General features: G+C 44.4%; 1 protein-coding gene across 1 annotated transcript in view; it reads left to right on the top strand.

Annotated features, from left to right (window-relative positions):
* STPG1 (sperm tail PG-rich repeat containing 1) overlaps positions 1 to 11,824 on the top strand; it is an 82,515-nt gene that overhangs the window by 43,712 nt on the left and 26,979 nt on the right. Inside the window, exons 5-6 of the mRNA XM_044671342.1 lie at positions 471 to 582; positions 5,035 to 5,203. Of these exons, the coding sequence (XP_044527277.1) occupies positions 471 to 582; positions 5,035 to 5,203 (281 nt within the window). The remainder of the gene's footprint in view (positions 1 to 470; positions 583 to 5,034; positions 5,204 to 11,824) is intronic.

Raw genomic sequence — 11,824 nt, 5'->3', positions numbered from 1 at the left:
TCCTTCCTTCCTTCCTTCCTTCCTTCCTTCCTTCCTTCCTTCCTTCCTTTCTTCCTTCCTTCCTTCCTTCCTTCCTTCCTTCCTTCCTTCTTTCCTTCCTTCCCTCCTTCCCTCGTGTATTGGTAGTAAGGACTAGGCAATGGAGATAAGGTGATTTGTCAAGGGTCATGAAACTAGGAAATATCTGAGGCCAGACGTGGTAGCTGGATTTCTAAGGTTGTTTCCAGCTCTCCGTCTGAGTGTATGACCTTGTTTCCATCAATTTTATATGCTTTTAGTATTATATTTTGCATTATAGAAATTTATGTGCATGCCATCTCTTCTGCTAGAAGGTAAGTTCTTCAAAGACAGTTTCTATGGCTTATTTTATGTCTGACTCTCTAGGGGCCTAGTGTCCAGTAGTTGTTTGGTAAATATTTGTTGAATGAATTAAGATTGTTCCCTCCTTCCCTCTAAATTTCCCCCAACAGACCACAGTATCTCTCTGCATGAAACGGAATGATTTGTGTTCTGGGGTTGCTTTTATGTCAAAAACCCCAAGAACATGGACAACCGTTAGAAATAAGCTGGCACCTTCCCCAGGTAAGTGACAGAGGTACTCAGATTTCTGGAATATAGTGGTGTATGACTTTCAGAGCCCACATCTTTTATTGGCTTTGTTATTATTATTATCTCATGAATTTAGGAATTTTGTCTAGGTGGGGGACTCTTAGTGTGGAAACTCCAATGTAGATTAGCAGCTTCTCTGTAATTTGAAATCTTAGTGAGCTATCTCAGAAGAAAAGAAGGAAGGAAGGAAGGAAGGAAGGAAGGAAGGAAGGAAGGAAGGAAGGAAGGAAGGAAAGAAGGAAGGAAAGAAGGAAAGAAGGAAGGAAGGAAGGAAAGAAGGAAGAAAGGAAGGAAGGAAGAAAGGAAGGAAGGAAGGAAGAAATAAGGAAGCAAGGAAGAGAGGGAGGTCGGGAGGGAGAGAGAGAGGGAAGAAAAGAGGGAAGGAGAGAAGGAAGAAAGCATTAAATGCCTACTATGTTCTAGAAACTTTACAAACTTTATCTCATTTAATCCTCACAATAACTCTATGATTAACCAATATTATCTCTGTTTTAAAGTTGAGGAAACTGAGGCAGACAGAGGTTAAAGTGACATGTCCAGAGTTTTACAACTAGTACATTTATGGAGACAATGAGAGGGTAAAAAATTTGTCAAGGGCCAAAGAATTAGGATTATGAAAGGCAGAGCTTAAACCCAGATCTTCCTGTCTTGGAGGCCAGCTTACTAGCCATCCACATCATGCCACCTCTCACATTATTTACTGATGAATAATGACTCAGAAGTCTATGGTGCTCCATAGTTACAAAGTACTGTCAATACTTAGTTTATTTGACCAAAAGACCTATGAAGAAGAGCTGGCTGGACTCAAAGGATTATGGATTTAGAGTTGGAAGGAATTTTGAAGATAATCAAATCTTCCCATACATTTTACAGATGAGAAAAGTGAGGTCTGGTTTACATGAAGAGCAAGCAGTAGGAAGTTAATTCAAATCAAGCTCTCCTGATCTCAGACCTCCATTTTATAGAAGAAGAAACTGAGGGGGGGGGGGTAGGAGTGGTGAGGGGCAGGAGAAGGTGCCCAGCCCAGCACCAGGTAATAACTGTCAAAGCCAGACTTCCATCTCAGTTTTCTTGACCACTTTCCCCATCCCAAAGTCCACTGTTTTCTACTCCTTGTAGTGTTTGGGCAGCCCAGCATGACTGAGCCACACTGGAGAGAAAAAGGAGGGTCTTTCAGGCATTAGAGTATTTCTTGGTCATGGAGAGAATTATGGAGAATGTCAGATCTTAAAAAAACCTAGGATAAAATTGAAAAGACCTTTTATCTTTTTGGGGCAAAGAAACCGGAAGAAGACCAGTCCTGTAGCCAAATGGAGCCACCTTTGTTTTTAGAAAAGAATTCAATTGGATTCACTTCTGTGAATAGTTATTAAGTAGCTACTACTGTGTGCATGGCACTTTGGGTACAGTGACTTGCCCAGGGTCACATAGTTAGAAAGTATCTGAGACTATATTTGAACTCAAGAAGATCAGTATTCCTGACGTCAGCTACAGAGTTCTATGCACTGGGGCATCATCTGGTTACCCCAGGATTCAAACCCAGATTCTCTGCTTCAAAATCTTTGTCTACTGTCCCATGCTACCTTCTTAAGGAAATTAAATTTAGTAGGAGATATTGAACAAAGACACATATAAGCATAATACTATATAGGATGTGAAGCATGTAAAGGACAGATTCAGTCAGAACGCTGGAAGAAAGGGGAGATAGAAGAGAAAGCCTTTAGGCTGTGATGAGAGGGATCTAAGAGAAGAACAAGGAAGGCTTCCTGGAGAAAATGGCCTTTAGTTAGGTGTGGAAGGAAGTGAAGGATTTCAGCAGACAAAGGTGAGGAGGAATAGAATATATTCCCCAAAGGAATCATCAAGGTCCAATAAAAAGATCACCAGCTCTCCTTAGAGGACCTGATTTCAGATTTAGTGTTTATCCTTGGCATGATCTTGGGCAAATCACTGAACTCTTCTGGGCCTTAGTTTTCTCATCTGTATAAAAGGGGGCAGAGGAGGTTGGACTGGATGGACTTTGAGATCTCTTCCTGTCTGAGATCTCTGTTTTTATACTAATACCCTGAGTGGGGAGAAGGTGGGACAGGGTTGGGGAAGAGTGAGAAATTCAGTGAGAGCGGAATGTAGAGAGAATGTGTGATAAAGGAAATAACAACAATGTTCATAATAATAATGGACATATGTAGTGCTTTTTTTTTTTAAACCCTTAACTTCTGTGTATTGGCTCCTTGGTGGAAGAGTGGTAAGGGTGGGCAATGGGGGTCAAGTGACTTGCCCAGAGTCACACAGCTGTGAAGTGTCTGAGGCCATATTTGAACCCAGGACCTCCCTTCTCTAGGCCTGACTCTCAATCCATTGAGCTACCCAGCTGCCCCATGTGTAGTGCTTTAAAGGTTCATGAAGTATTCGACACATATAATCTTATTTTGGTACAATAAGCCTGGAAAGTTGGTGCCAGATATAGAATTTGGTGAGCAAGAGGAACTAAGAATTTCTACCTACAGTTACCCTGTGGCAGGCCTCCGGTAGGCTACAGGGCCTTTCCTTGACCTGGAGGCCCCCAGAGATTCTAGTGGATGGTTCAAGGCTTAAGGCCTACTCTCAGCAGCTTAGAACAAAATGACCAAATGGCTAATGGCACCAATGAGCCACAGGGTCATTGAATTAACTACTGTGGGCAAAATAGGCCTGAGCCTGTGGGCTCTCATGGTAAATCTTCTCCATTCTGTGGAAAGGATAATTACAGATGTTTCCTGTCCATGCCCTGTGGGGCCAACAGAAATGGAAGAGTGATTGGAAGCCAGCTGTCCTGCTGTGTCCTTGTCCTCCCAGATGGGCCTGGGCTGTTGCGCTTGGGTGATCTAAGCAGCCACAGTTTTTCTCTCAGTCATTGGTCTTCCCAATTATGAGGCAGGGGAGAGATGGAACATTTGAGTAAGCCATGCCCTTAAGGACTTGACTAGGTTTTTATTTGGAAACATTAATACTTTTTTTCTTCTGAGATTCTAAAGGGTTTGCCAGCTCCCAGAATTCTTGCTGTTTCCTCCACCAGTGGTATATACAAACCCCAAATCTTCTAGCTTCCCGATCAGCCATACTATCTTATTTCATAGGCTTTTTTCAAGTTGAATAATAATAACATAGAGCAGTGATGGGCAAACTTTTTAAAGAGGGGGCCAAAGGAAAGGAAATGCTCATCTGTCTGTCTGTTTCTAAGACAACTCTTTCGAAGTTTCATTGTATTGTGTGCTACACGTTGTATTTGTCAGATTAGGAATAATGTCGCTTGGTGGGATAGAACTTTTCAGGGGGTCTCATCTGGCCCACAGTTAGCTTGCCCATCACTGGCATAGAGTGATAGACCTGAAGACATGAGTTCAAATCTTGTCTCAGACACTTGCTAGCTGTGTGACCCTGGGCAAGTCACTTCACCCTGTTTACCTCAGTTTCCTCATCTGTCAAATGATCTATAGAAGAAAATGGCAACCACTCCAGTATCTCTGCCAAGAAAACCCCAAATAGGATCATGAAGAGTCAGACAGCACTAATCAACTAAATGACAACAAAACATTTATAAAAATGTTTTCCACACAACAACTCTAAGGGAGAATTATCCCTCAGATATAGTTTTATAGATAAGGAAATAAAAGCTTCAGGATTCAAAGTCCCTTTTTCTCCAGACTCTAGGTCCATTAAAAACTTTGGTCTGTCCCCACTGTAATTCTTCTCAATGGATTCCCTCTAATATAGAAATGCCAAAATTTACTGTATTCTGTTATATCCTAAGAAAAGAGTTGCTCACCATCTATGGGAAAGATTACTTGCAATAATGCAAAGTTACCCAGACTAGGAATGAGAAGTCTTAGGTGTCTCAGTCTTTGAGCTGTTGCCTCGCTGGGTGACCCCTGGGCTCCTTGAAATGGGGAGGGGGAAGACAGTAACCTAAGCTGCTTTATAGCTCTGATATCTACGATATCTTTGATCTGTGGTCCCTCCCAGCCCTGACATTCTGTGTTCTGAGGTTCCTTCTAGAAGTTCTGACATTTTGGGTTCTAAGCCCGCCCCCGCCTCCCCCTGCCCCTGTTTTGACATTCTGAGTTCTAAAGGTACTCCCAGCTCTGACATTTTGTGTCCTAAGGTTCCTCCCAGCCCTGGCATTCTCTATTGTAAAGCCCCTTCTACCCCTGACATTCCATATTTGAAGGGCCCTCCCTTCCCAATGTCTGGACATTGTATCATCTTTTGTTTTTTTTTTTCAAGCTGCGCTTTACCATCTGAGCAGGAAATGAGTCTTTAAAACATTGGCAGGCCTAGCTTGCTATTCCCCCTCAGTTGTCAGGGCCACAATCCCTAGACTCAGAACTTTACTTCTTATTAACTGAGGAAATTCTCTTATTCTCCCTTTTCCTTCTTCTTTCTTAGGGCATTACGAGATTAATGAGAGCCTGGTGAAGGAGGCCCCCAAGCTTGTTGGATGTGGTTTTAAGTCAAGAACTGGTCGGGATGTGAAGATAACATCTTTTGTCCCTGGGCCAGGCTACTACAATCCTAATGGGCCCATCAAAATCCCTCCAAAGAAGAAAATGATCCCGTGAGTTGGGCTTTTATTTGTTGATGAGGAGGTGTGGGCAAGGAGAGTCCTCCATTCTGGGGAGAGGCACACACTGGGCAGAGGCTGGGAGAAGGTGGGCTGCCTCCAGGAAGGGAGCCGGCTCCCTTCTGATACAGGAGTCCTTAACCTTGTTTTGTCCTGGTTCCCAGAGTTTCTGAAAACTACCCAGAGAACCCTTGGGGCCCAATAGACCCCAGGTGGGATCTCCTGCTCTATGAAAATGGATTGCTTATTGCTGTGGGTGGGCCCCTTTAGCACCTTTCTTTTTCCTTGGCTGCTCTTGTTGTTTATTATTGCCCTAGCCAGGACAGCCTGAGGAGACAGAAGCCAGAGAGACCTTCAAAGGGAAGGAAGGCTAACCATGAGGATATCTGTCCTTTGGTTGTTGCCCCCCTGTCAAAAATGGCATGTAGTCTAGATGATCTCTGAAATGCTTTGAAACCCTGTGAATGCATACAGTCTCTTGGTCCTTTTCCCAGGGCGTGGTATAATCCATTGCCACAGGATGGAAAAAAATGGAAAGGCCTTTAGAGGTCATCTAGTCCAACTTACCCATTTCACAGAGGAGGAAACCAAGACTCAGAGTAGGGAAAGTAGCACTTGCCCAAGATCATATAGGGAGTAAGTAAACAGCAGAGCTGGGACTGGTCAGACCTTCAGAATTCTGATTGCAAAGCCCAGTTTCCTTCAACTTTCCCTGGTGGCCATCCTAGAGCAGCCTCTTACTTGCCTCCCCTCTCAGGCTGCCTAAGGGCAGCAGACAAAAGCAGGGGGTTCCTGAACCTTTTGGATTGGTACTGACTGTGGCCCCCTTGACTGTGAGTTGAGCTGTATATTTGGGAAGGAAGGAAAACAAGAGTCAGATGAAATACCTTTGTGAGACAGTTCTGGAGGGGCCGTTATGATGTTCTGCTATTTGTGAACAGTCTTCTGAGTTTTCTGGGTCCTTGGGAAGATCTTGGGCAATCAGGTGTGACGGAGGGTGCCCGAGGTCCAAGATTCAGAGCTTACCAATCAGCAGGTTGAGGAAGATGGTGGCAGGTCAGTGAGTGACCTTGATGGCACATTCAGAACTCTTCCTGGTTCTGTTAGGTGGAAGGAAGTCACAGAACCCTGGCAATCCATGGCGGCTGGACCTTCCCACCTTCCCAAACTGGATGTTCCTTTGTGTCTTGCATTCTTCTGCTCAAAACCCTTGAGTTATTCTGTTGCCTGCTAAGTACAATTTGAACCCCTTAGCACAAGGTTCTCCACAATCTGCCTCTACTGGCCTTTTTCAGTTTGTTATAACTCCATATTTGATGTTCCCAGCAATCTGGGCTCTCTCTTAGGCATTTGCTCAGCATCCTCTGAAGCTATAGTTTTGCTCAAGCTGTTCTTTATACCTGGCATGCCCTCTGTTGCCTTTTGCCATTTGAATTCTACCCATCCTTTAAAGCCCAGAGTTGCATTCTGCTTCTTCTTCTAATGAGCTTTTTCTGATCCTTCCCAGGTAGAATACTGTGAGACTAGAATAAATGGCAGGGGAAGAAATCTTATGACTTTCCTGAAACAAAAATACGCAGATCCCAACATTTCATAATATTTCTCCATCAAGGAATAGGAAGGAGTGTGGTTGTTCAGCATTCTTTTTGGGACCCTATTTGGGGTTTTCTTGGCAAAGATACTAGAGTGATTTGTGATTTCCTTCTTCAGCCCATTTGACAGATGAGGAACCTGAGGCAGGTAGGGTTAAGTGACTTACCCAGGGGCACATAACTAGTAAGTATCTGAGGCCATATTTGAACTCAGGAAGAGGAGTTTTCTTATTCCAAATGGGGCACTCTATCCATTGTGCCACCTAGCTGCCTATAAAGAGTGGTAAATGCAGGCAAATTAGGCATGAAAGGTTGCATCAAAAAAGGTCACGCAGGGATGATACAGTGGAGCCAGGATTTGAATCATGTCTCCTACTTGGACTCTACCATCACATATTTGATTTGGTGCTAAGCTGGCTTCTAAAAGGAGGTCCGAGAAAGTTCTGGTTCTCCCTCTTTCCCATTAAGTGGAAACCACCATCTGGGTAGCTTCTTGTGTCTTTTATTAGCTCCAGGCCAAGCCTAGCTCTAAGAGCAGAGAGAGGGATTGGAGAACAATGGGAGGGAGTTCAAGTCATTTCAGTCCCATTCTTTTCAGTTAATGCCATCTAAGGCTAAATTAAGAGAGACCAAGAGAGGCCTTGGTCCTGCTGTCCTCTGCCCTAGTCAGACCACATTAAGACTACTTGTGCTTAGTTCTGGGCACAACAGTTTAGAAGAGACAGAAACAGGTTTAGGAATGTCCAAAGGAAAGCAATGAGAGTGGTGAAGGGCCTTCAGTTCATTCTGTGTGAGAGCTGGCTCAAGAAAACGGGCATGTTTAGCCCAGAGGAGAGAAGCCTCAGAGGGGACATGATGTGTGTCTTCAAGTATTTGAAGACTGTCGAATGGTTTTGACTTGTTCTGCCTGGTCTGAGCAAAGAAGATCCTGGGACAAAGGGTAGAAGTTGCAGATAGGCAAATGTAGGCTGCATGGAAGAAAAAATGTTCTAGGAATGAAGTGGTCCAGAAGTACAATGGATGAATTGGGATTCCCCCCAAACTGGAGGTCTTCAAGCTAAGGCTGGATGATATGCTGTTGAATATTATCTCAGGGGATCATCTCAGCTGGGTCTCAAAAAGAAATCAGGGACCCTAAGAGGTGGCCATTATGGTGGGTAGTTCAGGCTAAGCCTGGGGGAGAGAGTGAACAGAGATACTGAGATGAGATAGGGCAGGGCAAAGGAAGGTTGGGATAGGGAGTCTGGAGTATAGAAGAAGGAAAAGCTGGGAAAGGCAAGTTGGAGGCCAGGTTGTTGTTGTTTTAATTTAATTTATTTTATTTGTTTTTAAAAACCCTTACCTTCTGTCTTAGAATCAATACTGTGTATTGGTTCCAAGGCAGAAGAGTGGTCAGGGCTAGGCAGTGGGGGTCAAGTGACTTGCCCAGGGTCACACAGCTGGGAAGTGTCTGAGGCCAGATTTGAACCTGGGACCTCCCATCTCTAGGCCTGGTTCTCAATCCACTGAGCTACCCAGCTGTCGTTCCCCCACCCCCCATTGTTTTAACTTTAAATTTTTATTGGTACTTTTGTTTTTATATCACATTAACTTTTTAAATTACGTTTTTGTCTTCTTTTATATCACTTAATTTTCCCCAGTATTCTTTCTTTTCTCCCTCTTGGAGAGCCATCTCATATAACATACACATTTTTTTTTAAAATTTAAAAACCCTTACTTTTTGTCTTAGAATTGATATTGAGTATCAGTTCCAAGGCAAAAGAGTGGGAAGTACTAGGCATTGGGGTCACACAGCTAGGAAATGTCAGAGGGCAAATTTGAATCCAGGACCTCCCATCTCTAGGCCTGGTACTCTCTCCACTGAGCCACCTAGCCTTCTCTCAAATAGGATTTTTAAAGCAAAAAAATTTGAGAAAAGGAAAAAATCATCATAAATCATTAATACATAAAAAACGTATGAAAATATGTGCAATATGTAACACTTGTGGACCTCCCGCTTCTGCCAAGGGATGGGAGTGAGGTATATTGCCTTAAGTTTTAATATATCTCTCTCTAGTTCATGCCCACTCATCAAAGCATTCCTTGTAACAAATAATAATAATAATAGTAAAGACAAGTTCAGCAAAACTAGTGAATATATGAACCAAATGTGAACGCAAATGCAGTGTTGGGTACTCATAGTCCTCTACCTCTGCAAAGAAGGGAAGGAGATGGGAGGTAGGCTGTTGAGGCCCTCAGATTCTAGGACAGAGAATTAGTCCCTCCCTCCCTCTCTCTTTCTCCCTCTCCCTTCCTGTCCCTCCCCCACCCCCCACCCCCTCTCTTTGCCTAGGGTCAAATAGCTAGGAAGTATCTGAGGTCATATTTGAACCCAGGACATCTCATCTCTAGGTCTGGCTCTCAATACACTGAATCACCTACATCTTTAAAAAACACAACTTTAAGATAAGGAATTTGATTTTTTCCATGCCATGACCTCACTTAATCCTCCTGTCAGCCCTTATTTCCTAGATCAGTGATAGTGAACCTTTTAGAGACAGAGCGCCAGGCCTCACCCCACCCCCAGACCAAGTGCTGTGCCTGGTCCCCCCAGACTCTATGCTATGCCCCTCTCTCTATTGAGTGCTACATGTCCTGCCCCAACTTTAATCCACTCAGGGAAGGGAAAAAGCACTTCCAATGGGCTGCTGGGTGGAGGGGTGAGTGAAGTGAGGAATGCTTTCAGCAAGTGTAGAGAGGAGAAGGGGAGTGGCCAGAGCCTCCAGCTCTGCCACCTGTGAGCTTAACTCCTGTGCGTTCCCATTGGGTTGCTGGACAAAGGGGCGGGTAATGTGAAAAAAATGTCCTCAGGCACAGTGGAGAGGGAGAGGGGAGCAGCTCCACCTGAATTCCTCTGTCTTTCTAGTAACAAACTCTGGGGTGGGGTGGAGGGTGGGGGAAGGTGGCCATGTGCCCACAGAGAGGGCTCTGTGTGCCATCTTTGTCACCTGTACCATAGGTTCACCATCACTGTTTTAGATAGAGAAGACATTAGTTTCACGCAAATATTCTGTTGTTGTCATTGTTGCTGCTGTTACTGTCATTTATCTGCTGTATTCAGCCACTAGGGATAGAATTGCCAGAGGCTTCCTTGCTCTAGGCCAGTGATGGGCAAACTTTTGAGCTTGGTGTGTCAAAATTTGCCAAAAAACCGAGTATAACTCGGGTGGTGTGTCACTTCAAGAAAAAAGCCATAATTCTGTGATATTTATATTTTAAATAACAAAAATGTAAAATTGTAATATATAACTGTATTTAACAAACCAAAATAGGTAAATTAATATAGGTAGAATTGTCATCTATGGTGCACAGAGTATCTATGCTACACTACAGCAAATGTTTCATTCTCGGCACGTGGCCCCATACTTCTCTGTAAGAGGCTGCATGCAGCTGCATGTCGTTGAAAATGGCTACGTGTGTCAGTGCTGACATGCATGTCATAGGTTTGCCATCATCGCTTTAGGGTCTCATTTGCTCCCACCTCCAATCAGTTGCCAAATTTCATCAAATCCATTTCTACAACATCTTTCCTATCTCTCTTTTCCTCTCTTCTTCCTCAGCCACTAACTTATGTGAGTCGGGCCCTCTTCCACACATATCTTGCCTCATATAACAGCCTCCTAACTTGTCTTCTCATCCCTCCTCTCTCATCTCCAAATTCATCTTTCAAACAACCAACACAATAACCTTCTTTTGAAAAACCTTCCAAACTCGACAAACATAAAAAAACAAACAAAGAAAAGGACTCTAGACTTCCGGTTAAGATGGCGGCAGAGTAAGGAGCAGCTGCTCGATCTCTCCTGACCGAAGCATACAGGACTCCTCAAGGGGAAATAAAAATGAGTCCAGAGGAACGAAGGAACCCCACAACAGGGCACAGCATTGAAGGTACGCAGAATTGGGGCATTTCCACGCTATAAAGGGGTGAAACAGCTCTCACTAAAACGCGAGAGGAAGAAGCCCCTCCCCCACCCCCCCCACCGCACACCTCGCACAACGCCAATGCACAAGTGTGAAAACAGGACTGGGGCAACCAGATAATCACTGGCAGCCCCGGGGCTTGTATCTGTGTGCTGCAAGAGGAGGGACCCCAGGTGGCTGGGGGTGCACATGGACTTTCCCCGAGCATCCACGTGGGTGAAGGCACCGCCTTGGGCCGGGACAAAAGCCTCTAAAACGCTGCCTTTCCCAAGCGCTGAAGGCATCACCTCAGGATCAAATAAAGATCTCCAGCCCACGGACTTTCACTACCTTCTGCAGGGGTGAAGGCAGAGCCCTAAGAGCATCTGCGCAGGCAAAGGCAGTGCCCTAGGCTTGAATAACTATCTCCAGCCCAGGCTTGGACCTCCAGTGAGGACCTGGTGTGGACCAGAGCTTGGCAGTGGAAGCAGTCCCAAAGACTGCTGAAGGAACCTCAGGCAGAGGGGCAGACCGGGAACTACCAGGAGGCCTGACCCCGAAGACAAGGAGACCGGAGCCCCCCGGAGCTTGCAAGGCGCAGGCAGACCCTGAGTGCAAAGACAAAGCTGAAAAGGGGCGGGGCTAACAATGGCCAGCAATAAGGAAGTCCAGAAGAAAAAGACTATCAAGAGAAACTCTGGAACACTCGACAACTTCTACACAGAGAAAATCCAGACAACAGAGGAGGGAAAACAAAAATCCAAACCTCCCCAAAAAAATGAAAGCTGGTCACAAGCTATGGAAGAGTTTAAAAATGAAATGCTGAGGAAGATGGAAGAAATCTGGCAAGAAAATAACAGTTTAAAAGGCAGAATTTCGCAATTGGAAAGTGAGACAAGACAACTGAAGACCAAAAATGACCAGATTGAAAAGGAAAACCAAAAAATTATAGCCGAAAACCAAAACATTAAAGCTGAAAACCAAAACATTAAAGCCGAAAACCAAAACATTAAAGCCGAAAACCAGTCCTTAAAGGCTAGAATCGAACATTTAGAAACCAATGATCTCTCAAGACAACAAGAAC

The sequence above is a fragment of the Gracilinanus agilis genome, chromosome 3 (genome assembly GCF_016433145.1).
Source record: "Gracilinanus agilis isolate LMUSP501 chromosome 3, AgileGrace, whole genome shotgun sequence".
Taxonomy (NCBI): Eukaryota; Metazoa; Chordata; class Mammalia; order Didelphimorphia; family Didelphidae; genus Gracilinanus; species Gracilinanus agilis.
This window is presented reverse-complemented; position numbering and strand designations above follow the sequence as displayed.